Source organism: Eubalaena glacialis, chromosome 3, assembly GCF_028564815.1.
Source record: "Eubalaena glacialis isolate mEubGla1 chromosome 3, mEubGla1.1.hap2.+ XY, whole genome shotgun sequence".
NCBI lineage: Eukaryota > Metazoa > Chordata > Mammalia > Artiodactyla > Balaenidae > Eubalaena > Eubalaena glacialis.
In genome coordinates this window covers 54,758,571-54,785,734 of record NC_083718.1, presented here as the reverse complement: position 1 = coordinate 54,785,734, position 27,164 = coordinate 54,758,571, and the positions used below count along the sequence as shown (strand labels likewise).

The following is a 27,164-nucleotide window of genomic DNA, read 5'->3' as shown; positions in this document are numbered from 1 at the left end:
CCTCTTCTTACCCACTCCAACCTTATCTTACACCTTTTCCACCTTTTTCTGGTCTAGCTACAGTGGCCTTTTAGCCCCTCTCACCACCGAGCCTGTGTACCTCCTAGTTAACTGCTACTCATCCTTCAGTTCTCAGATCAAGTTTGACTTTCTCAGGTGAGCTTTGCTTCTCTTCCTACAGGCTCTCCCAGCACTTCCTAGTTCTTCACTGGACTTGTCAGTTGCAGTTTCACATTTATGTGTTGTGGTTCAACAAGTATTTACTGAGTATCTATTCTGTGCCAGGCACTGGCTTACAGCACTGAAGAGACTAAAATTCCTGCCCTCACGCATCTTACATTTGAGTGAGGTGAACTAGTACTGTGTCATGAAAAACATCGAACAGCCAGAAGAGGATAGGGCGGCATAAGGGCAGTTGTGATTTTTAGATAGGATGTTCAGAAAGGCTTCAATGAAAAGGTGCCGTCTGAGAAAGACCTGAACGAGGTGAGAGAGCAAGCTGTACTGGTGTTTGGGGGAAGAGTGTTCCAGGCAGAGAAAACAGTACTGATATTTAGTACCATAAGTTTCGTTCTTGGTTCTTTTGGGAACAAAATATAGTGTGTTTGTTGTAGTATATACAAGTCTGCAATGGCCCTGGATACTTTTCATTATACCTTTATTTTATGACTTTATAATATGACTGTGTGTTGTATTTTAGAGACAAGAAAAAAATCAAGGAAGGCATTTTTTTTTTTTTTAAAGGAGACTAACATTTATTATGCATCTACCCATTGTAAGCCATTTATTATGCTCACATAAGGGAAAAGATTACTGGTGTGAGGTGTGAAGCCCAGGGCAAAGGCCACTGAGCTGCAGTGAGTGAGCATGACGATCTAGTAGAAAGTGAGAGAGGTAGAGAGGGCTGGATGGCATGGTGCCTTGAAAACCATTACTCTGAAAAAGATAGGAAGCTAGGGGAGGGTTTTGAGCAAACAAGTGACATTTTCTGACTTGGGTTTTAAGTAGCTCTTCCTGACTACTGACCAGGGTCTGACTACTGACCAGGGTATGTGGGGAAGCAAGCCTGGGGGTGGGGAGGGGCTGGTACCAAGGACTGAATCGAGGAGACCAGGTGAGAGATGGAGGTGGCTTGCGTCAGGGTGTGAGGGGAAGAGGTGGTGAGAAGTTGTCAGGCTCGGTATGTGCAAGAGGAGTCAAGGATGATGGCAAGGTTTTTGGCCTGACACCGGACACATGTAGTTGATAGTCTCTGAGATGGAAAATTGTTAGGATTGTGTTCATAGCTCCTGGGGCTGCCATTTATATAGAATAGACTGTGCAGTGTAGCCTGTGGAGAAGGGCCAGAGGAGCAGGTTTTGAAGGAAGAGCCTGAGTTCAGCTTTGGACATGTTTAGTTTTACCTGCCTGTTGGACAGCCAAGGAGAATGTTAAGTTACGTAACATATACTAGCATATATTTTCAGTTCAGACTGGAAATGTAAGTTTGGGAGTTGTCAGTGTAGGGATATTTAAAGCATAGGTGAGATTACCAAGAGAGTGAAAATAGATGGAGAAAAGAAGGGACCTATTTAGTGTTGAGGAGGAGCTAACAAAAGAAACTGAGAAGCAGCAGCCGGTGATTTAGGAGGAAACCTAGGTTAGTGTGAAATTCGATGAACCAAGTGACAGACATATTTTTAAGAAGGAAGGCGTGATCAGGTATAAAGTGGTGTTAATCATGTGCTTATTTGTTTATTGCTTGCCACTTCTGCTAGGTTTTAAGCTACATGAGGACTCTTAGGATGGATAATTTTGCTTTTACTATTTTATCTGTCTGGCATGTAGTGGGAACTCAGTATTTAGAATGAGAAAATGAACAGTGTTTAGTAAATGTTTGTTCAATGAGAGAATGTCTTAAAAAATTGAAATAGGAACCCTTGGAAGAAACGATGTAGCACCAAAATATTCTTATGTATCCATCTCATATAATCATCAAGATTACATTAAATCTGGCAGCGTAAACAGGACTTTGTCATCTGGCAGAAAAAATGTTTTCTAATTTATCCTGAGATCTTTAAGACATACAACAAGGCATATGTAATGAGATAAACCTCTCATCTCAGCCTTCAGCCTGAGCAGTACTGTTGAAGCCACTCTGCATCCTCCCATATTCACCTCTCTTCCCTCCTCCCACCAAAGGAACCACTATCCAGTATTGATCTATATCCTGTGCATTTAGATACAGATTTTCTGTAAGTATATGTATCCCTTAGCAATATGTGCTTTTGCAGGTTTCAGATTTTTTATGTAAGTGGTATCCTGTTTTTTTCCTTCTTTAGCTTCTTATGTCTAACATCATTGACTAGCATCCATGTTTATACTCTAGTGCATTAATTACTGAATTGTAGCACATTAACATCCTTAAATTTATTAAATACTGCCAAATTGTTTGTACAGATATTGTTTGTTTATTATGTGAAACTCTTGCTATTAACTTTAACAAAAGATTTTTTAAGCTACGATGGTGGCCAATCTAATGTATTAGTCTCATTTATTAGCATAAAATGGTGTCTACCTTATTATGTAGTTAGAATATTAACTTCACTAAAGAATGAATTATTTTTGTTAAATCCAAATTTAACCTCAGATATGAAAAGATAGTGGTTATCACTGAACCCAATAAATTTATCTTCATGTTTCTGCCCACTATACCAATGTTCAAGTCTCTACTTTATACATAATTTTATGTAAAACTTAAACAACTATATATATATATTATGAAACTATTTAAAAGTCTTAAGTTACACTGAAACTGTTTCAATCAAAACTCATTATTATGTGTGAATATCCACATGTAACTTTATTTCAGGTGATGATTTATTCACATTTTCTGAAATAAAATGTGTTCTAAATTTGAGCTTTGAAGATTATAGATTCTCAATCTAACTATGTGGTTTAGTGATTTTTCTTGCAAATTGGTGATTGAACCACACAGGTCTCAGTTTTCTACAAGAGAGGCAATTTCTGAGTTACTTGAAACTTATTAAAATATATAACTCCTATTAATTCCGTTCCCTAAGTAGGTCCCTGCCATTCTTACCAGGTTGTGGCATTCTGTATTCCCAAGTCTTTCCTGTCAAGCAGAACTTATTTAAACTTTTGTCCTTAAACTTATTCTTGACTTGTAGAAAGAAAGGGGCAGCTATAAGAAGCACAGCTGTTTTCTCAGAATAAAGCTGCTTATCTGCCTGTCTGTTGCACTGCCTACCTCAGAATTGCTCAGGGAAAAAAGAAAAATTCCAAGCCTTTTATTTCCCTCTAGAAACTATTGGCCTTATCTTTGAGATGTCAAAGATTATTTTTTATTATATAGGAACTGGCCTTAGTCGTCAGTAAAATACTGGCCAACGAAATCACATCTTTAAGTAAGCAGATCTGAAGCAAACATACTGCTAAGTCTGGTTTTTCTCCAACCTTGTATCACACTTGAAATTACCTCAGAGTGAAGGAAGACAAAAGAACAGATTTCGACACTTTGTTTCTTAGTTTTTTGTTTTATGGTAGAGAAGAATAGAAAAACATGTTCACCAATGAAAAGAATTTAATGGTAAAGGAAAAGTCCAGTAATTTTAAAAACTACTTAGTGGGAATATAATTACATGTTTGCTCTGGTTTTAGTTTTTAAGGTCCCCTGTCTGAGTGATTTGTACCATCTATCCATTTTTAATACCAGTCAGAAACCTTGGAGTCATTCTTTTCCCTTCTCCCTGCATCCTCTTTCCTCTGTTCTCCAGTATCTCCAGTCGATTTTACTTCCTAAATAACTTTTCTCCCCTTCCCTTTCCCTATCACCTCAGAAGGATATTTATTAAAAGAACACAGTGTTTTTTCAGGGCTGCAGCTCATTGGCTCTAGAAGTATGAACATTCCTTAGTGCCTGTACATGGTTGCTGGGCCTGAGACAGGTCTCAGCTTAATCTGTTATCTGTATATACTGGTGGATCCCCCTTCATCTGAACGCTTTGCCCTGATATTCCCATAGCTAGTGCTACAGAAATCCTAAGAATCTTCACTTGCCCACTGGCCCAAGCAGCATGGCCAAATTTGGAAGCTTCTATGCATAGTGATCCCTCTCACACAAAACCAGTCTTTTCATTCTTCTCCCCTCCTCCTAATAAGTAGCCATTTCTTAGGGACGGGAAGGAAACACAATAATATGGTTGCTGGCACTGAAGTTATACTGATTACAAGGAAGGAGAAAAGTTAGTAGTTCCATCATCTGCACTCACCCTCTGTTAATATGTCCTTACAACTCTCACTTCCACAGAGTTGCTCACTGTCTTTTTGTTCTTGTTGTTCTTTAATTTAAACCAGTTTTGGGGGTAAATTTCCATGTACTTTGCTGCCTCTTTTTCTTTTTTAATCAGTGTCCAACATTCACAGCTCTCTGAATGGGTGCTCAGAAAATTCTTAATTACTTAATTTCACTTATTTTAAAATTTATTTTAAAGCCCTTTGAATCCCAAAAGATAATTTTTAGTGGCAAAACATAAAAGCAATGAGCCAGAAGACAGGCATTTTTGTTTCAGCTTTGCCATCTATAGATTGTGCCAGTAATACAACCTATTTCATATCTTCAGCCTTTCTTAAAAAAAAAATTTAAATGTGTGAAATAAGGGATTTTGGACTACTTGACCTTTAAAATACCTTCTAGGGACTTCCGGGTGGCACAGTGGTTAAGAATCCACCTGCCAATGCAGGAGACACGGGTTCAAGCCCTGGCCTGGGAAGATCCCACATGCCACAGAGCAGCTAAGCCCGTGCACTTCAACTACTGAGCCCGTGCGCTTCAACTACTGAGCCTGCCTGCACTCTAGAGCCCGCATGCCGCGACCACTGAGGCCGCGAGCCACAGCTACTGAAGCCCACGCGCCTGGAGCCGGTTCTCCGCAACAAGAGAAGCCACCGCAATGAGAAGCCTGCGCACTGCAACAAAGAGTAGCCCCCGCTCACCGCAACTAGAGAAAGCCCGCGCGCAGCAACGAAGACCCAACACAGCCGAAAATAAATAAACAAATAAATAAAATTTATTTAAATAAACAAATAAAATAAAATACCTTCTAGGTCTTTTGAGAAATTCCTGGAAGTAGAATAATTTTTGGGGGTGACTTCAGAGTAAGAGCTTCAGTTAAGTGTAGCTGTCAATCAGTAATAAATAGGACTTTGACCAAAACTGCAGAAGTCTTAAGGAGGTGATAATTGTTGGGGGTGGTCATAAGTCAAGTTCTTAGAGATTGGGGGTCTCACTAGAACGTAAATTCCACAAGGGCAGAAACTTGTCTGCTCTTTTCACTGATGTATCTATAGTGCTTGAATAATACTTGTTCAGTATTTGAGTTTGATGAGTGACCATTCCAAGGTTTTATCCTGTACAGCCTACAGGCATATCGTCTTCCATTGTTTATCATGTTTGGAGTTATTTTTGCAAAAGTCTGTTACCCAGTCCAAGAATGTAACTTTTATAAAGTAACACTCATTCTATGGAAGCAGAATTTTTTTCCCCTCTGCCCACAATTCAGAACCATTTTCTTCCCTAGTATGAATTCTTCAGTGTGCAGTAAGGGCAAAATTTACCATAAGGTAAACACTCATTAGTTTCAAGTATGAATTTTCTGGTATTTAGTTGAAGCTCAGCTCTTGTTAAAGTTTTCCCACATTTCTTATATGCATAGATTGCCCCAGTATGATTTCTCTTCTGATTGTGAAGGTTTGTTTTCTTTTAGAAAGCTCTTACACATTTACAAGGCTTCCCTCCATTGTGAGTTCTTTCATGTTGAGGAAGCAATGACTGTATTCTGAAAACTTTTCCATGTTTATTACATTCATAGGATTTTGGGGGTTTTTTTCTATTATGAATTCTCTGATGCTCTATAAAGCTTGTATTTCTCCTGGAGGCATTGCCACATTCATTATGCCGATGGGGTTTCTCTTCAGAATGAGTATTATGTTATTCAACACAGGATGAGTTATGACACAAAGCTCTCTTGCAATCAGGCTTTCTCTCCAGTAGCAATTCTCTGGTGATTTTGATCAGTCTTAAGTAAGGGGGGTGAACTGCGCTTGAAATCTGTACTGTAGTCATTACACTGAATAACGTTTACCTCTCTCATGAGGTTCCCAAGTGTTTATAAAGTGACAGGCTCTGACTGAAAGTCCTGTGATGTGTATTACATTCAAAGAAGAAAGTTCCACACTTTATTATTTGTTCTGGTAGGTCAATATAATAAGTCATTTAGATTATATCAATAAACACATTAAATACAAAGGATACATAAGGCCCTCCTGTATAACTGGGATACACTAGAGATTGAGGAAGAATTCTGGTTAAATGAGGGAAAGTATATAATAGGTCATTCTGAATCTTATTAAAACATTTCTGAAAAGCTTACAATTTTGAAATATTTCTGACAATATGTATAAAGAGCTTTCTCTATGCGAAATTTCTTCTGTATGCAAACAGCCTATAATCTTGGCAACATCCAAAATTCCAACATCAGGAATATCATAATTCTATCCTTGTTTTAATGAAAATTATCATTTTCATTAGAATTAAAATGTAAAAATCCATGAATATAGTGGGAGGTTTGAAGAAAGCAAAGAAGACATGTGACTCTTCTTGTGGACTAGAAAGAGCTAGCTGTTTTGTTAGAAGTAAGGTGCAGCTGTTTTGTTAGAAGTAAGGTGCAGCTGTTTCGTCAGTTCATATTATTGCTGTTCCCTCACTGCGAACTTCCTTTATATACAGTAAGGGCAGGCTTAGATTAGAACTAGGGAAGATAACTGTTGACTAGGAGAGTAGGTATATCACAGTATCAGTGGTAGAAGATAGCTTCTGCCTTTCTCTCTGATTTCCCTATAGAGGTGGCTTTAAGGTATTGGAAGGAGGGAGGTTGGGGGAGGAAAGAATGTGAGTACATTACAGAAAAGTGAGGTGGTGTTTTTGATTTAACATATTCCATTAGAATGATATAGTTTCAGGGCTTATTCTACCCGTTAAGAATATAGGCATCGTGGTGAGCCCCTCATCTCAGGGTGAGCCCTCATCTGTGGCTGAGACTTCTTTCCAAAGAGCCATACAGGCTGAATGCTAATGGCTGTACTATGCCCCTGTAAAGCTTCCAGCTTTCGAGCCTAGGAATGCCTCAGCAGCAGTCATCTTCTCACTCTGAGGGCCCCCACACCCCACAGTCTTTTACAAATTCCATCGCTTTTTCTTTCCTTGCCTCAGTCTCTGTCTACATGCTGGTCTATATTGGCCTTTTCTCTTCTTCTATCTATAGGTATCCCTACAACATCACCCTTAGAGCAGTGCTTTTAAAAGTGTTGGAACCTACAAGATGAAATTTAGATCAAGAATTTGACTTTACAGAACAAACCTACAAGACTTAAGAGAAGCTGTGGCTCCTGTGAAATTCAGTAGTTCTTTCATAGGGTAGGTGGTCATCAGTTGTGGTGTTTGCCTTCCCACGTGCTTCCAAAATAATCTGTTTAATGGCTCAAAATGAGTCCATGAGTATACTTTCAAATACACTTTTAATGACCATTAAGTAATCGCCTTTGTATATGTGAGTTACTGTTAGAAGATTTCTCTTCACCGCCTGATTTAAAAATTGCAGGTTGAATCCATTTGAACAAATTTTAAGAGGCATCAAGGCGGTTCTGTTTCATTTAGCCTTTGCTAAAACAGAGGCTTATTTACGCAGTGTACTCAGCTTGAATCAGTCTTATTCATAAGTTAGACCCAAAAAAATAAAACGTCTTTTGAGTCACTAAGTTTACTTTAACTTTTTGGTGTTCGTGGGAAATGGTTTAGTATAGAATAACTTGACCTGGCTGATAAGCTGTCAATACAAGATGATGCTGGTAGGAGAATTTATTTCTTAGATTGTGTAGTGTCACTTGGAGAAAGAGTCTAGGTTCTGAGACAAAAAGAGACAGAGACAAAGGGAAAAGCATCTTTTTTCTCACAGAGATACTTAGTGGCTATTGAGAGGTTGAGGTGGGGCAGGGCAAAATTCCTTTAAGGCCATTTAACCATAAATGCATGTCAGAGTTTAAGAAGAAAGTACTGGATGAGTTCCTGGAGTCCCAGTGCAATGCCTACTTCATAATCCATTAAATTGGTTTTTGTTTTCGTTGTTTTTTAAACTTTTTATTTTGAGGTAATTACAGTTTCACAGGAAGTTGCAAAAAATAGTACAAGGATAATTTTAGATTCACAATATCAAACCCAGGAAATGGATGTTTGTACAAGACATGTCTGTATAGTTCTGTGACGTTTTACCTTTTTTTTTTTTTTTTTTTTTGGCTGCGTCAGGTCTTCGTTGCTGCGCGCGGGCTTTCTCTAGTAGTGGCGAGCGGGGGCTACTCTTCGTTGTGGTGCACGGGCTTCTCATTGTAGTGGCTTCTCTTGTTGTGGAGCACAGGCTCTAGGCGCGCGGCCTTCAGTAGTTGTGGCACGTGTGCTCAGCAGTTGTGGATCACAGGCTCTAGAGCGCAGGCTCAGTAGTTGTGGCGCACGGGCTTAGTTGCTCTGTGGCATGTGGGATCTTCCCGGACCAGGGCTCAAACCCATGTTCCCTGCATTGGCAGGCGGATTCTTAACCACTGCGCCACCAGGGAAGGCCACGTTTTATCACTTGTGTAGATTTGTCTTATTGCTACCCCCATCCAGATACAGAACTATTCCATCGCCACAAAAGATTTCTCATTTGTGCTACCCCTTTATAGTCACACCCATCCTACTCCCACCCTCATTCCCCACCATCCTTAACTCCTGGCAGCCACTATGCTGTTCTCTATCTTTATAGCCCTAGTTTGTTGTTGTCTTAGATGGGCTAGTAATGTAACATTGTTTTAAAGGGGAAGTGTTTTCTGAAGCAGAAACTACTATCTTAAGTTTTTAAGAACCTGCTTGTTTCTTCATACTTTTTAATTATAAATTTCTTTAGGATGGAGGGCTCCAATGTAATTTTAACCTATTTGCTCCCAAGTAATGTGACTGGAGGTTCATTTAACGCCTGCCTTCTTTCAGTCTGCTTCAAACAGAGTTTTATTAAAGGGGAAAAGCATTTTTTCATTAAGCTAATGGTGTTGAAATGTCCCAAAAATTGAATGGATTTTTCAAAACCTCTTAGCATTTCTTAGTTGAGGAGTCAGAAAAGCATTTTAAAATTTTTTAGTGTAAAAAATAAGGCTACAATTCACTAATACCTTTGTCTGTGTTCCTTATCATAATAAATTATAATGATAAAGATAGGATCAAATGAGTTGATATGTCTAAAGCACTTAGAATAGTGCCTGGCACATAGTGATCTCTATGTTAGTGTTAACTATTATTTTTATTGCTGCTGTTAAGACATATGTTCTCAGGAAGACAGGACTTTTTAAGCACAAAATCAGAAGATTAGATCACACAGAAAAGGACAGGTGTATTGGCTACTTTAAACAAACAAAAGCCAGCCCCCATGTGCACATAAAGAAGATTGGGAAGATGTTTACATAGGTTTATTCGGGTGGTGGGTTTATAGGTGATTTACGGCCCCCTAACCCCCATTTTCTATTTAACAAATACATTTAACAACCATAATTCCTCTTATAGTTGGGGGAATTAAAGTATATAGAAAGGGAACTAAATATACCTAGTTTTGATACGACTCTTGTGAAACTGACACTCAGTAGTGCTAGTATAAATGATTCAGTATTTCAGAAGGGCAGTTTGACAAGTATCAAGGCCTTGAAAAGGTTCCTACTCTTTGACCTAGTGATTTCACTTCTAGGACTATATATTTAGGAAATGATCAGAAATGTCAGAAAAGGTGTAAGAATGTTCATTATAGTGTAACCTTACTTCTAATAGGAAAATGGATTATCAAATGGCTCAATAAGTTTAATAGCAATTTGATAGAGACACTTTGATTATAGAATTAATATAAATTTGGAAATTATATTAACTGGTTAAGAAACAAATTCAGAGTTGATGGATTTAATTCTAGGAATTTTGTCCTAAACTATGACATCTTTATATGGTTGTATAAATAGGCTGTGATTTTTAGAAAGAACAAACATGTCTTCTAGAAGTTTGATGTTTTTAATATAGTTATTATATGTCATTTTTATGTTAATATCTACCACTAAATATTTTCTGTCTCTACAGGGAGATAATGTGCAATGAGCATGTATCTAGGCTGAGTATCATGTACCAAAAATTTCTTTTACTGTAGAATTGCTTCTGTCATTTTTTTTTTTTCCGTCAGGAATTTCGAATTTGAAAGTTGCAATTTAATTTTAGGTTTTAAAAAAAGTAATTCATATCTTCAGAGCATTTACTGTTTACCTATTGTGTTAAAGTGATAATTTTCATCTCTTTCTTCAGTATTCCCTGTCTCAATTGCTCAAGCCAGAAACTTGGGAATTTTAGTACTTCTGCATACCTCATTCTTAGCTTACACTGTGTGGATCCAGTTTTTGACCAAGTCCTGCCTACCTCCAAAATATCTTGAATATTTTACCAGTTTTTTTCAATATCCACTGACACTACCCTACTCAAGGGAACATTACCTTTTTCTTGAAGTATTATAATATCATCACAACTATTTCCTCAGTCTTCCCTTGAATCAATTCATTCTTTTTTGTTTCTATTTTATTTTAAAATTTTATTGAAGATATGAATATATCATGTTTAAGAAGCCAAATATTTCCATAAGAGAACAAAATATAGCAATATCCTGTTGCTCCCACCCTTCCAGCCTCCACGCTTGAGCCCCACACCCATCCAAGTCTCTTAGCATTTCTTATTTGGAGGAATTTATATGTTTTTAAGATAATATGTCTAAATGCCTGTTGCTTATGATTTTTCAATTTTGGATATGATTTATTGATTCTCTACTATAGAAGATGATTTCACTCTCTTATTTTCTCTTCCTCTCACATTTACACAATTTACTTCCTCCTCTTTCCCGTATAGTTATGTCACAATTTTGACATGAATAAGTAATCCTGGCTCAACCATTCTTTACAAGTGTAGAGAAAGCTAAAGAACGGTTGAGCCATGATTACTTACTTAAATTTTGTTTTCCTTGAGCTAAATAACTTACTTTAGCTTTCTCTACATTTGTCACTAATTTTTCTGCCAGAAGTGAATGTAGTGAGTGTGTTTTCTCAGTGTGTTCAAACACGCCAGATATTGTTTCATCTTTCAGAGATGTCTCTCTTCGAATTTCCATCCTTGCTACTTACCATCTGGACTGTTGTTCTTAAGGTCTGCTCATTGCTTTGTCCCAGGATCTCCCTTTACTGTTTATCTGGGAATTTCCAATATTTTCTTTCTATGTTGGTTCCTCGGTTTCCTGGATCTTGTCTTCCTTTTTCTTACTTTGCTAGTTTGTTTTGATGGAACACATATTCTACTAGCTCTCTGATAATAGGTGCATATAAGGCAAATTCTCTGAGACTTTCATGTCTGAAAATGTCTGTGGTATACTTTCATACTTAATTGATATTTTTGTTGGATAAAGAATTCTAGGATTTTGAAGGCATTGTTTCAGTTGTCTTTTAACTTCTAGGGTTGCTATTGAGATTTCTGATACCTTCTGATCCCTATTTTTCTGTAGGTGATCTGTTTTTGTTTTGTTCTTTTTTTTTTTTTTTTTTTTTTAAACACCTTTATTGAAGTATAATTGCTTTACAATGGTGTGTTAGCTTCTGCTTTATAACAAAGTGAATCAGTTATAAATATACATATGTTGCCATATCTCTTCCCTCTTGCATCTCCCTCCCTCCCACCCTCCCTATCCCACCCCTCTAGGTGGTCACAAAGCACCGAGCTGATCTCCCTGTGCTATGCGGCTGCTTCCCACTAGCTATCTATTTTACATTTGGTAGTGTATATATGTCCATGACACTCTCTCACCCTGTCACATCTCACCCCTCCCCCTCCCCACATCCTCAAGTCCATTCTCTAGTAGGTCTGTGTCTTTATTCCCATCTTGCCACTAGGTTCTTCATGACCTTTTTTTTTTTTTTTTTTTCCTTAGATTCCATATATATGTGTTAGCATACTGTATTTGTTTTTCTCTTTCTGACTTACTTCACTCTGTATGACAGACTCTAACTCCATCCACCTCATTACAAATACCTCCATTTCATTTCTTTTTATGGCTGAGTAATATTCCATTGTATATATGTGCCACATCTTCTTTATCCATTCATCCGATGATGGACACCTAGGTTGCTTCCATGTCCTGGCCATTGTAAACAGAGCTGCAATGAATATTTTGGTACATGACTCTTTCTGAATTATGGTTTTCTCAGGGTATATGCCCAGTAGTGGGATTGCTGGGTCGTATGGTAGTTCTATTTTGAGTTTTTTAAGGAACCTCCATACTGTTCTCCATAGTGGCTGTATCAATTTACATTCCCACCAACAGTGCAAGAGTGTTCCCTTTTCTCCACACCCTCTCCAGCATTTGTTGTTTGTAGATTTTCTGATGATGCCCATTCTGACCGGTGTGAGGTGATACCTCATTGTAGTTTTGATTTGCATTTCTCTAATGATTAATGATGTTGAGCATTCTTTCATGTGTCTGTTGGCAATCTGTATATCTTCTTTGGAGAAATGTCTGTTTAGGTCTTCTGCCCATTTTTGGATTGGGTTGTTCGTTTTTTTGTTATTGAGCTGCATGAGCTGCTTGTAAATCTTGGAGATTAATCCTTTGTCAGTTGCTTCATTTGCAAATATTTTCTCCCATTCTGAGGGTTGTCTTTTGGTCTTGTTTATGGTTTCCTTTGCTGTGCAAAAGCTTTTCAGTTTCATTAGGTCCCATTTGTTTATTTGTGTTTTTATTTCCATTTCTCTAGGACCTGGGTCAAAAAGGATCTTGCTGTGATTTATGTCATAGAGTGTTCTGCCTATGTTTTCCTCTAAGAGTTTGATAGTGTCTGGCCTTACACTTAGGTCTTTAATCCATTTTGAGTTTATTTTTGTGTATGGTGTCAGGGAGTGTTCTAATTTCATACTTTTACATGTACCTGTCCAATTTTCCCAGCACCACTTATTGAAGAGGCTGTCTTTTCTCCACTGTATATGCTTGCCTCCTTTATCAAAGATAAGGTGACCATATGTGCGTGGGCTTATCTCTGGGCTTTCTATCTTGTTCCATTGATCTATATTTCTGTTTTTGTGCCAGTACCAAACTGTCTTGATTACTGTAGCTTTGTAATATAGTCTGAAGTCAGGGAGCCTGATTCCTCCAGCTCCATTTTTCGTTCTCAAGATTGCTTTGGCAATTCGGGGTCTTTTGTGTTTCCATACAAATTGTGAAATTTTTTGTTCTAGTTCTGTGAAAAATGCCAGTGGTAGTTTGATAGGGATTGCATTGAATCTGTAGATTGCTTTGGGTAGCAGAGTCATTTTCACAATGTTGATTCTTCCAATCCAAGAACATGGTATATCTCTCCATCTATTTGTATCATCTTTAATTTCTTTCATCAGTGTCCTATAATTTTCTGCATACAGGTCTTTTGTCTCCTTAGGTAGGTTTATTCCTAGATATTTTATTCTTTTTGTTGCAATGGTAAACGGGAGTGTTTTCTTAATTTCACTTTCAGATTTTTCATCATTAGTATACAGGAATGCAAGAGATTTCTGTGCATTAATTTTGTATCCTGCTACTTTACCAAATTCATTGATTAGCTCTAGTAGTTTTCTGGTAGCATCTTTAGGATTCTCTATGTATAGTATCATGTCATCTGCAAACAGTGACAGCTTTACTTCTTCTTTTCCAATTTGGATTCCTTTTATTTCTTTTTCTTCTCTGATTGCTGTGGCTAACACTTCCAAAACTATGTTGAATAATAGTGGTGAGAGTGGGCAACCTTGTCTTGTTCCTGATCTTAGTGGAAATGGTTTCAGTTTTTCACCATTGAGGACAATGTTGGCTGTGGGTTTGTCTTATACGGCCTTTATTATGTTGAGGAAAGTTCCCTCTATGCCTACTTTCTGCAGGGCTTTTATCATAAATGGGTGTTGAATTTTGTCGAAAGCTTTCTCTGCATCTATTGAGATGATCATATGGTTTTTCTCCTTCAATTTGTTAATATGATGTATCACGTTGATTGATTTGCGTATATTGAAGAATCCTTGCATTCCTGGAATAAAGCCCACTTGATCATGGTGTATAATCCTTTTAATGTGCTGTTGGATTCTGTTTGCTAGTATTTTGTTGAGGATTTTTGCATCTATGTTCATCAGTGATATTGGCCTGTAGTTTTCTTTCTTTGTGACATCTTTGTCTGGTTTTGGTATCAGGGTGATGGTGGCCTCGTAGAATGAGTTGGGGAGTGTTCCTCCCTCTGCAATATTTTGGAAGAGTTTGTTCTGTTTTTGAACTGATAGATTTTATGATTTCTTTGTCTCCAATGTGCTACAGGTTTTTGATGCTGGCCTTGGTTTGAGTCTTTTTTTTTTTTTTTTTTTTTAAATCTTTTGTAATGGGCGTTAGACAGGTCTTTTGTCCTTTAAGTTCTGGAGGCATTTTCTTGAATTAGCATTTTTTTTTTTTTTTTGATAAGTTACTTTCCTCTATTTTCTCTGTATTCTCTTAAAATTCTTTTTATTATTCAGAAGTTGACTCTAATGGACTCTTCTAACTAACATAATATTTTTGCTCCTACTTTTAGCTTATTGTTTAAAAGATATTATCACCTTTATCTCACAACTCTTCTGTTGATTTTTTAAATTTCTTGTATTATACTTTCATGTCCAAAAGTTTTATTTTGTTCTCTGAATATTTCTTATTTGTATCCTTCTGTTTTTGCCATTTAATGGGAGAAATATCTGTCTGAAAGTAATAATTATATGGTTTTGTCCTTTTCTTTTCTCAGTTTTCTTTTGTTCTCTGCCCTAACTTGATTTCTTCAGAGGTTTTCCTTTTTTCCTATGGATTCTGTCTCTTTCTGGTGGTGGTGGTTGTATTATAGTAGGGTTCTTAACCTGTTTTGAACCTTGAACCCTTTTGGCAAACTGAAGCTTCTGGAACTGAACACTTCTTTAATATCAAAGGAAATCAGTCCTAATAAGATACACTTATTAAAATATTTTTTAAAACTGTTCTATGGCAATATACGTGCCTCTTTATTAACATATTAAGTAAGATCTATAGGTGATGAGATTACAACTTCAAAGTAGTGATATGGGTAAATGATATTTTTGAGATATCTGTACCAATTGTAATGTGATATGAAAATATCTGTGATTTTTATTAGTGACAAAGTCACATGTATTGCCAATTCTTCTATAATTTGTAGCCTGCATGTATAATTAAAAGGAACGTCATTTCAGTTAGAGGTTAGTGTAAAACAAAAATTTAATTTTTTTTTTATTACATCCAAGTTCTTGTGCCCCTTGAATTCTATTGATAGACCCTGTGGGAGATCAAACACCCCTTTATTAGAGGTTTCTTCAAATACCTGGGGTCGTTGGCTGTCAGCTCAAAGATTGAGGTACTAGAAAGCTGATTGGAAGCTCTGAATGAATGACTGGGGCTTGACAACTAGTGGGCTTCACTCTATGTTGTGGGATGCTCGGCTTTCATTGTTTGTAGATAGATTTTTCTTCTTGGGATTCAAACCTCTTCAAAGAAGAACCCATCATTCTGCATATGGAGTATAAGTCTAATTATCTGTGTTCACATAGACAAGTAATTTTGCCCTCTTATATTCTAATAAAATTTCCTTTTGTGTTTTAACTGAATGGTTATGCTAGTAAATGTGTTCATATTAAATAAAACAGTTCTGGGAAAGTACACAACTGACTTTAATGCTTTGAAACCATTAATGCAACAGGAAAACTGGGCTATTTCATGAATTTATATTTAATTTTCAACTTAATTTTTCAGGAGCTTTCAAGTTGTGGATGGAATAAAAAAGAAAAATACAGTTCTGCACCAAATGCAGTTGCCTTTACAAGAAGATTTAATCATGTGAGTTGCTTATAAAATTTTGATATTTAGTTTCTGAAATTCAATTCCTCAGTTTATAATTTTTCATTAAGAAGTAATGAAAAATTTAAGTTTTTACATCAATCATCTATCCCTTTGTGCTCTGTTCTGCATGACTTCCTCAGATCTATATTTCAGTTCACTAATTCTTTTCAGATGTGTCAAATCTGTTTCAAATCTGTGTGCTTTTACACTAGTGTCATTTTTTTTCTTATTTTTAAAATTTCTCAAATCATTTTCAACTTTTTATTTTACAATTTCTGTTATTATCCAAAGTCCTTGGAGTACTAATTCTCTGTATCTGCTGATCCTTACTCAAAATGGTTTGTTTTCTTATGCATTTTGTAATTTTGAATTGAGAGCTCATGTTCATTTAAGCTTTAGCTGTGGGAATTTTGCTGCTGCCTAGATTGAGGGTGTATACTGTCTAAGAGGCATTTTGTTTGCTTTTGCCAATACCAACGGCTATTACAGAACTAGGACTATTTTTTTATGTTATATGTTTTGGTTGGGGAACATCTGTACTTCTCTGTACTGAAAGTTTAAGCTCCAAATCCAATTAAGGGCAAGTTACAAATTCTTGTGAAAGGCTTAATTTTCTCCTTCTTCTGTGTCATCTCCCTCTGTCAGTAGGTGAATTGTTTAGTCTACTTTTTCACCAAAATTGTAGCCCTTTGAAGATCCCTTAGATAGGAACAGACAGGGGACGGTAGAGGTGTGAGGCCTTATATTATGACTTTGAAGGAGTATTAAATCCCAAGTCCCTATGCTCTTGAGAGGAAATCTTCCAAAGGCAGCTGTAGTACCCTTTCCTTTTTTGCCTTTATTTCCTTTGTTTTTGACCTCTAGTGAAATCTTTTCTTTTCCTTTCAAGTTAGTTATACACTTTTTTAAAAATGGTTGGGGTTTAAAAATGGGGTTTATAGCAAATAGTTTCTCAAGTTGTTTGGTTCACTGTATTACCCAAAATGGAAATGAGTTAAAGTTTTTTTAAAATTAGATTAAACCATTATTAAGGGGCCTAGACAAACATGTCTTATACTGAATTCCTTATTTAAGCTATTTAGCAGTTCTAAAATTTTTCTGAGGTGATCAGAATTTATCATCACAGTAAAACTTTTTTCTTCGCCATACAAAAACATTGTGACAGTACCCATAAATTTGACTTCAGATTTTTAAGCACTCATATTATTCTTTTTTTTTTCATATTATTCTTAAGTAAGCCAAAAGGTTGTTAGAGTCAAATACGTCACAGTGTACCAAAAGCTCTTATGCTTAATCAAGATTACAGGTGATATATAATAAGCTCTATTACTTAGTTATTCCATTACTGTTATTTTCTCCTAGGAGGGTGTTAGGAAATGTGAAGGTAGCAAATTACAAAGGAAGTTACAGAGAGTCTTTTATTTTTAAAATGAGTTTCTTGTAGATAGCATATAGTTGGGTCTTCCTTTTTTTGGTCTGGTCTGACAATCTCTGCTTTTCAATTTAGACCTAGAAAAAAATGCAAAGAGAGTTTCTGTATATCCCTAACCTCCCCTAATCTTAACATCTTAGGTAAGTATAATATAGTTATCAGAGCCTGGAAATTAACATGGGTACAATAAATACCATTAACTAAACTAAGGGCCCTATTCAAATTTCTTCAGTATTCCCACCAATATCCTTTTTGTTGTTGTTCCAAGATACCATTTTGGATCCCACATTGCATTTAGTTGTCACTAATTCCAACAAAAGAGTTATTTTGGAGTCTGTTTCTTTTTAATGCTTTTTCTCTTAACAGTCAACTTTGAATCTGTTTCTTTGTGTGTCTGGTAATTTTTTCAATCGTATTGTCATCATTATGGATAATATGTTATAGAGATTCTGGATTTTGTTGTCTTCTTTTGAAAAGTATTGATTTTTATTTTCAGGCAGTTAACTTGGCTGGACCCAAAGTCTAAATTCTGTCTCTCCTTGAGAACATATTTCTCCTTGGAGAAGTCTTTCCAGATTTTATCTTCATTTGGGCTTCTTAGAGTTTCCCCTGCACGTGCACAGTTGCATGGTCAGCCAGAGATTTGGATGGAGTTTTTATATAGATTTGGGGGATTTTTCTTGCCTTTCCAGAATTTCCCCCCTCACTTTCTAGCCAGTTGTCCTCTGACTTTTGAAGCCATTAAGACTGTGGCCTTCTGCTTGAGTTTCTGGTGCTCCACATTGTAACTGGTGAATGTCCTCAGACAATAAACTTTATAAGTGCAATTCTCACCCAGTGCATCTTACTTTTTCCAAAGATCTGTTCTCCAGTTTCTGCCTTCTTTTGGTTCCTCTCTTGTGCTTTTAATAGTTGTTTTTATAATTTGTAATTATAATCAGATGAGCATTTCCAAAGATACCTGCTTCTCCACATTACCAGAAATGGAACTCTCCCCCATCCTTTTAAAACTATGCTTTTTTATTGATTATCGAAACAGTAACGTACATTGCAGGGAAACTGAAGCAAGGTAGAAATTTATAAAAAGGTGGGGGGAAAAATCACCCTGAGGTGACTGTTAACATTTTTAGTATATATTCTTCCATTCTTTATTTTTTTACTAATCTAATAGAAATAATGCTGTACATGTAATTTACAGTCCTATTGTCTTAACATACCATGAAATGTTACTGTATCATAAAATCATTTTGAAAACATTTTAAATATCTGTATAATCTCCTATGACTTGACTCTGTCATAATTTTAATAATCACTCTATTTTGGCTCTTTCTGTAATGACTTGTATTCATGCCTCTGGCCAGTGGCTTCCTGATTTTTTTTTAATTGGGGGAAGGGTTGTCTAAATTTCTTTTAAATGTCACCTTTCGATAATTGGAAATTTGACTAATAATTGGAAATTAATGTTTTTAGGACTGATAATGATTTTAGGTTATGTTTATAAAAAGACTCCTTTTAGAAAATATTTATACATGCAATTATATATTGTCCATGATTTGCTTCACAGTATTAATGGGGCACTTGAGGGTAGGGTGAGGGTGGAGGTGAGAAAGCTTGGCCATAACTTGGTTGTTGAAGCCGGTTGATGTGTACTGGGGACTTCATTATTATCATCTGTTTAGTTCAGTATACATTTGAAGATTTCCATGATAAAAAATTAAGAAACTATCTTTAAAGCTTAACATATGTTTGGCTGCAAATAAAAGGTTTTCATAATGCTTTTATATGATTATAAAACCCTGAATAAAGCAACTAGAGTTAAAAATAGCCTATGAATAAAATTTTTCTAGGATTTACTTTTTAATGAAATATTTGATACATTTTTAAGAATGTGTTAAATGTTTGTTTGAATCTTATGAAATTGCCAATGTTTGACCATTTTTAGCCTACAAAACTGGCAAGTTCATATGGTTAATCTATTATGTATTAGGAAATATTCTGATAAACAACTGTGAATTCACCACCTAAACTAAGAAATAGAATATTACCAAAACTGTTGAAGTATTTTACATATTATTTGTTCTGTCCTCACTTAAGGGGTAACCATTATCTAAAAATTTTTATTTTCTTCTTTCTTTTGTATTTTTTTAAACTTGATTTAAAAAATTTTTAACTCGTCTCATAATTCCCATATATATAGATTTACCAGAAATATTTGTACCCCTAAACAGCACGTTGTATATCTTGCTTGTTTTTCATCTTTGAAAAATATATCATCAGACTATATGTAGTCTTCTGTGGTTGCCTTTTTTCACTTGTGTGTTTCTCTGCCGTATCCATGGTCATGTATGTAGCTCTTGTTCATTGTTTTTTCAATGCTGTCTTCTAGCATTTCATTGCATGAATGTATCAGAAAGAATTTATTATTCTTTTGAGGATGGACATGAGATGTGTCTTCTAATTTTTTGCTGTTATGAAGTATGTTGCTATGAATATTCTAAGAGTCTTTTTGGTGCCCATGTGCAGTAGTTTCTTAGGCAGGGGCTTTCAAACTTTTTGACTGTGACCCACAATTAGATAAGATATTTTACATTGCAACCCAATACAGAAATTAAAGTTTTCTGAAATAATATTTACTCGTATTAGATGATATGTACTTTGATCTTTTTCTGTTAAAAAAAAAAAGCAGTTGAAAAACATTGCTGCTTAGACTTACTAAACTGATATCATAAAATGGGTGAAAAACACTGTGATTTGTTTGAAAAAATATGTGCCTAGATGTAAAATTTGTGTCATAAAGAGTATATTCATGTTTAACTACACAAGACAGTGTCTAATTTTTTTTCAAAATGATTGTACCAAATTTGCATTGCGCTTTCATTACTGCATATCCCTGTCAACATTTGTTATCATCAAACTTTGCAATCTGGTATAAAATGACTTTAACTTTCATTTTCATTCAATTAAATATTTATTAAGCTCCTACTATGTCCTGGGCATTGGTCTTGATGTTTGGGATATATTAGTGAATAAGAAAAACAGAGATCACTCTCTTCGTGTACCTTTTCATTCTAGTTCTTCCTAATTTTAATTTCACATATTTCTTTTTTCATTTTCAGAAGTTCTATCATTTTCATATCTCTCTGGTCATTTGTATTCTTCTCTTATTTCTTACTTTAAACCACTTATTGTAAAATAAAACATGGATTAAAAAAAAACCCACAAAACAAATATATGGTTTAATGAAGTTTTACTAACTACCCTAGAAACCCCTCCAAGTGCCTCATCTCAGTCCACACCCTTTCTTCTTCCAGCAATACCCACTGTCTTGACTTTTATAGTACGCACTGTCTGGTGTTTTGTAGTTTTATCACATAAATTTGATCGCTAGTTTAGCCTTCCCAGTTTTTTTAATTTGTTAAATGTTTACCACTATTTTTTTTTGAATTTTTGAATTTTATTTTATTTATTTTTTTATATAGCAGGTTCTTATTAGTCATCAATTTTATACACATCAGTGTATGCAGGTCAATCCCAATCGCCCAGTTCAGCACACCACCATCCCCACCCCCCCATGGCTTTCCCCCCCTTGGTGTCCATACATTTGTTCTCTACATCTGTGTCTCAACTTCTGCCCTGCAGACCGGTTCATCTGTACCATTTTTCTACGTTCCACATACATGTGTTAATATACGATATTTGTTTTTCTCTTTCTGACTTACTTCACTCTGTATGACAGTCTCTAGATCCATCCACGTCTCAACAAATGACTCAATTTTGTTCCTTTTTATGGCTGAGTAATAATCCATTGTATATATGTACCACAACTTCTTTATCCATTCGTCTGTCGATGGGCATTTAGGTTGCTTCCATGACGTGGCTATTGTAAATAGTGCTGCAGTGAACATTGGGGTGCATGTGTCTTTATGAATTATGGTTTTCTCTGGATATATGCCCAGTAGTAGCATTGCTGGATCATATGGTAATTCTATTTTAGTTTTTTAGGGAAACTCCATACTGTTCTCCATAGTGGCTGTATCAACTTACATTCCCACCAACAGTGCAAGAGGGTTCCCTTTTCTCCACACCCTCTCCAGCATTTGTTGTTTGTAGATTTTCTGATGATGCCCATTCTAACTGGTGTGAGGTGATACCTCATTGTAGTTTTGATTTGCATTCCTCTAATAATTAGTGATGTTGAGCAGCTTTTCATGTGCTTCTTGGCCATCTGTGTGTCTTCTTTGGAGAAATGTCTATTTAGGTCTTCTGCCCATTTTTGGATTGGGTTGTTTGTTTCTTTAATATTGAGCTACGTGAGCTGTTTATATGTTCTGGAGATTGATCCTTTGTCCATTGCTTCATTTGCAAATATTTTCTCCCATTCTGAGGGTTGCCTTTTCATCTTGTTTATAGTTTGCTTTGCAAAAGCTTTGAAGTTTCATTAGGTCCCATTTGTTTATTTTTGTTTTTATTTCCATTACTCTAAGAGGTGGATCAAAAAAGATCTTGCTGTGGTTTATGTCAAAGAGTGTTCTTCCTATGTTTTCCTCTAAGAGTTTTATAGTGTCCGGTCTTACATTTAGGTCTCGAATCCATTTTGAGTTTATTTTTGTGTATGGTGTTAGGGAGTGTTCTAATTTCATTCTTTTACATGTAGCTGTCCAGTTTTCCCAGCACCACTTATTGAAGAGACTGTCTTTTCTCCATTGTATATCCTTGCCTCCTTTGTCATGGATTAGTTGACCATACGTGTGTGGGTGTATCTCTGGGCTTTCTATCTTGTTCCATTGATCTATGTTTCTGTTTTTGTGCCAGTACCATATTGTCTTGATTACTGTAGCTTTGTAGTATAGTCTGAAGTCAGGGAGTCTGATTCCTTGAGCTCCGTTTTTTTCCCTCAAGACTGCATTGGCTATTTGGGGTCTTTTGTGTCTCCATACAAATTTTAAGATTTTTTGTTCTAGTTCCGTAAAAAATGCCATTGGTAATTTGATAGGGATTGTATTGAATCTGTAGATTGCTTTGGGTAGTATAGTCATTTTCACAATATTGATTCTTCCAATCCAAGAACATGGTATATCTCTCCACCTGTTGGTATCATCTTTAATTTCTTTCATCAGTGTCTTATAGTTTTCTGCATACAGGTCTTTTGTCTCCCTAGGTAGGTTTATTCCTAGGTGTTTTATTCTTTTTGTTGCAGTGGTAAATGGGAGTGTTTCCTTAATTTCTCTTTCAGATTTTTCATCATTAGTGTATAGGAATGCAAGAGATTTCTGTGCATTAATTTTGTATCCTGCAACTTTACCAAATTCATTGATTAGCTCTGGTAGTTTTCTGGTGGCATTTTTAGGATTCTCTATGTATAGTATCATGTCATCTGCAAACAGTGACAGTTTTTCTTCTTCTTTTCCAATTTGTATTCCTTTTATTTCTTTTTCTTCTCTGATTGCCATGGCTAGGACTTCCAAAACTATGCTGAATAGTAGTGGTGAGAGTGGACATCCTTGTCTTGTTCCTGATCTTAGAGGAAATGCTTTCAGTTTCTCACCATTGAGAATGATGTTTGCTGTGGGTTTGTCATACATGGCCTTTATTATGTTGAGTTATGTTCCCTCTATGCCCACCTTCTGGAGCGTTTTTATCATAAATGGGTGTTGAATTTTGTGCATCTATTTTCTCCATCTGTTGAGATGATCATATGGTTTTTATTCTTCAATTTGTTAATATGGTGTATCACATTGATTGATTTGCATATATTGAAGAATCCTTGCATTCCTGGGATAAATCCCACTTGATCATGGTGTATGATCCTTTTAATGTGTTGTTGGATTCTGTTTGCTAGTATTTTGTTGAGGATTTTTGCATCTATATTCATCAGTGATATTGGTCTGTAATTTTCTTTTTTTGTAGTATCAGGGTGATGGTGGCCTCATAGAATGAGTTTGGGAGTGTTCCTTCCTCTGCAGTTTTTTGGAAGAGTTTGAGAAGGATGGGTGTTAGCTCTTTTCTAAATGTTTGATAGAATTCACCTGTGCAGCCATCTGGTCCTGGACTTTTGTTTGTTGGAAGATTTTTAATCACAGTTTCAATTTCATTACTTCTGATTGGTCTATTCATATTTTCTGTTTCTTCCTGGTTCAGTCTTGGAAGGTTATACCTTTCTTAGATTTTGTCCATTTCTTCCAGGTTGTCCATTTTGTTGGCATAGAGTTGCTTGTAGTAGTCTCTTAGTATGCTTTGTATTTCTGCGGTGTCTGTTGTAACTTCTCCTTTTTCATTTCTAATTTTATTGATTTGAGTCCTCTCCCTCTTTTTCTTGATGAGTCTGGCTAATGGTTTATCAATTTTGTTTATCTTCTCAAAGAACCAGCTTTTAGTTTTATTGATCTTTGCTATTGTTTTCTTTGTTTCTATTTCATTTATTTCTGCTCTGATCTTTATGATTTCTTTCCTTCTGCTAACTTTGGGTTTTGTTTGTTCTTCTTTCTCTAGTTCCTTTAGGTGTAAGGTTAGATTGTTTAGTTGAGATTTTTCTTGTTTCTTGAGGTAGGCTTGTATAGCTATAAACTTCCCTCTTAGAACTGCTTTCGCTGCATCCCATAGATTTTGGATCATCGTGTTTTCATTGTCATTTGTCTCTAGGTATTTTTTGATTTCCTCTTTGATTTCTTCAGTGATCTCTTGGTTATTTAGTAACATATTGTTTAGCCTCCATGTGTTTCTGTTTTTTACGTTTTTTTGGCTGTAATTCATTTCTAATCTCATAGCGTTGTGGTCAGAAAAGATGCTTGATATGATTTCAGTTTTCTGAAATTTACTGAGGCTTGATTTGTGACCCAAGATGTGATCTATCCTGGAGAATGTTCCATGCGCACTTGAGAAGAAAGTGTAATCTGCTGTTTTTGGATGGAATGTCCTATAAATATCAATTAAATCTATGTGGTCTATTGTGTCATTTAAAGCTTCTGTTTCCTTATTTATTTTCATTTTGGATGATCTGTCCATTGGTGTAAGTGAGGTGTTAAAATCCCCCACTATTATTGTGTTACTGTCGATTTCCTCTTTTATAGCTGTTAGCAGTTGCCTTATGTATTGAGGTGCTCCTATGTTGGGTGCATATATATTTATAATTGTTATATCTTCTTCTTGGATTGATCCCTTGATCATTATGTAGTGTCCTTCCTTGTCTCTTGTAACATTCTTTATTTTAAAGTCTATTTTATCTGATATGAGTACTGCTACTCCAGCTTTCTTTTGATTTCCATTTGCATGGAATATCTTTTTGCATCCCCTCACTTTCAGTCTGTCTGTGTCCCTGGTCTGAAGTGGGTCTCTTGTAGACAGCATATATATGGGTCTTGTCTTTGTATCCATTCAGCAAGCCTGTGTCTTTTGGTTGGAGCATTTAATCCATTCACGTTTAAGGTAATTATCGATGTGTATGTTCCTATGACCATTTTCTTAATTGTTTTGGGTTTGTTTTTGTAGGTCCTTTTCCTCTCCTGTGTTTCCCACTTAGAGAAGTTCCTTTAGCATTTGTTGTAGAGCTGGTTTGGTGGTGCTGAATTCTCTTAGCTTTTGCTTTTCTGTAAAGCTTTTGATTTCTCCATCGAATCTGAATGAGATCCTTCCTGGGTAGAGTAATCTTGGTTCTAGGTTCTTCTCTTTCATCACTTTAAGTATATCATGCCATTCCCTTCTGGCTTGTAGAGTTTCTGCTGAGAAATCAGCTGTTAACCTTATGGGAGTTCCCTTGTATGTTATTTGTTGTTTTTCCCTTGCTGCTTTCAATAATTTTTCTTTGTCTTTAATTTTTGCCAATTTGATTACTATGTGTCTAGGCGTGTTTCTCCTTGGGTTTATCCTGCCTGGGACTCTCTGCACTTCCTGGACTTGGGTGGCTATTTCCTTTCCCATGTTAGGGAAGTTTTCGCCTATAATCTCTTCAAATATTTTCTCGGGTCCTTTCTCTCTCTCTCTTCTCCTTCTGGGACCCCTATAATGCGAATGTTGTTGCGTTTAATGTTCTCCCAGAGGTCTCTTAGGCTGTCTTCATTTCTTTTCATTCTTTTTTCTTTATTCTGTTCCGCAGCAGTGAATTCCACCATTCTGTCTTCCAGGTCACTTATCCGTTCTTCTGCCTCAGTTATTCTACTATTGATTCCTTCTAGTGTAGTTTTCATTTCAGTTATTGTATTGTTCATCTCTGTTTGTTTGTTCTTTAATTCTTCTAGGTCTTTGTTAAACATTTCTTGCATCTTCTCGATCTTTGCCTCCATTCTTATTCCGAGGTCCTGGATCACCTTCACTATAATTATTCTGAATTCTTTTTCTGGAAGGTTGCCTATCTCCACTTCGTTTAGTTGTTTTTCTGGGGTTTTATCTTGTTCCTTCATCTGGTACATAGCCCTCTGCCTTTTCATCTTGTCTATCTTTCTGTGAATGTGGTTTTTGTTCCACAGGCTGCAGGAGTGTAGTTCTTCTTGCTTCTGCTGTCTGCCCTCTGGTGAATGAGGCTATCTAAGAGGCTTGTGTAAGTTTCCTGATGGGAGGGACTTGTGGTGCGTAGAGCCTGGTGTTGCTCTGGTGGGAACAGCTCAGTAAAACTTTAATAGCTTGTCTGCTGATGGGTGGGGCTGGGTTCCCTCCCTGTTGGTTGTTTGGCCTGAGGCCACCCAACACTGGAGCCTACCTGGGCTCTTTAGTGGGGCTAATGACAGACTCTGGGAGGGCTCACGCCAAGGAGTACTTCCCAGAACTTCTGCTGCCAGTGTCCTTGTCCCCACGGTGAGCCACAGCCACCCCCTGCCTCTGCAGGAGACCCTCCAACACTAGCAGGTAGGTCTGGTTCAGTCTCCCCTGGGGTCACTGCTCCTTCCCCTGGGTCCCAATGCACACACTACTTTGTGTGTGCCCTCCAAGAGTGGAGTCTCTGTTTCCCTCAGTCCTGTCGAAGTCCTGCAGTCAAATCCCCCTAAGCTTCAAAGTCTGATTCTCTAGGAATTCATCCTCCTGTTGCCGGACCCCAGGTTGGGAAGCCTGACGTGGGGCTCAGAACCTTCACTCCAGTGGGTGGACTTCTGTGGTATAAGTGTTCTCCAGTCTGTGAGTCACCCACCCAGCAGTTATGGGATTTGATTTTACTCTGATTGCGCCCCTCCTACCGTCTCATTGTGGCTTCTCCTTTGTCTTTGGACGTGGGGTATCTTTTTTGGTGAGTTCCAGTGTCTTCCTGTTGATGATTGTCCAGCAGCTAGTTGTGATTCTGGTGTTCTCGCAAGAGGGAGTGAGAGCACGTCCTTCTACTCCGCCATCTTGGTTCCTCTCTCCACCACTTTTTAATTTACACTTTCTCCCTTTATCCTTTTCCTTACTATTTATCTGTGGAGGAACCTCTAGAGTCTCCCACAGTCTAGACTGCATTCAATGCAGTTTAATATGTTCTATGTTTTCTAGAAATTAGCTGCTGGTTCCAAAGGTTCAGTTGGGTTCAGTGCCTTTGGCAAGAGTCTGGGTTGTGTTGGGTTTTTTCATCAGGTCTTTTTCGTGATGTTTGCAGTTGTCTAGATCCATTATTTGAGGTTGTTAAAAGGTGAATTCTCATTTCATTCTTTTTTATTTATTAGTGGGAATGCTTTTATAAAGAGACATTTTTCCCTCATCTAGTATTTGCATACCCAGAGGTCCATTTCCTGTAGGCAAGGAAGGAT

The 27,164-nt window shown here is 36.6% G+C and overlaps 1 protein-coding gene across 2 annotated transcripts in view; it reads left to right on the top strand.

Annotated features, from left to right (window-relative positions):
- The window catches only part of RALGPS2 (Ral GEF with PH domain and SH3 binding motif 2), a 162,786-nt gene that overhangs the window by 51,120 nt on the left and 84,502 nt on the right, over positions 1 to 27,164 (top strand). For both annotated transcript variants that reach the window (XM_061185673.1, XM_061185672.1), the window contains exon 5: positions 15,939 to 16,022. In XM_061185673.1, coding sequence (XP_061041656.1) covers positions 15,939 to 16,022 — 84 coding nt within the window. The remainder of the gene's footprint in view (positions 1 to 15,938; positions 16,023 to 27,164) is intronic.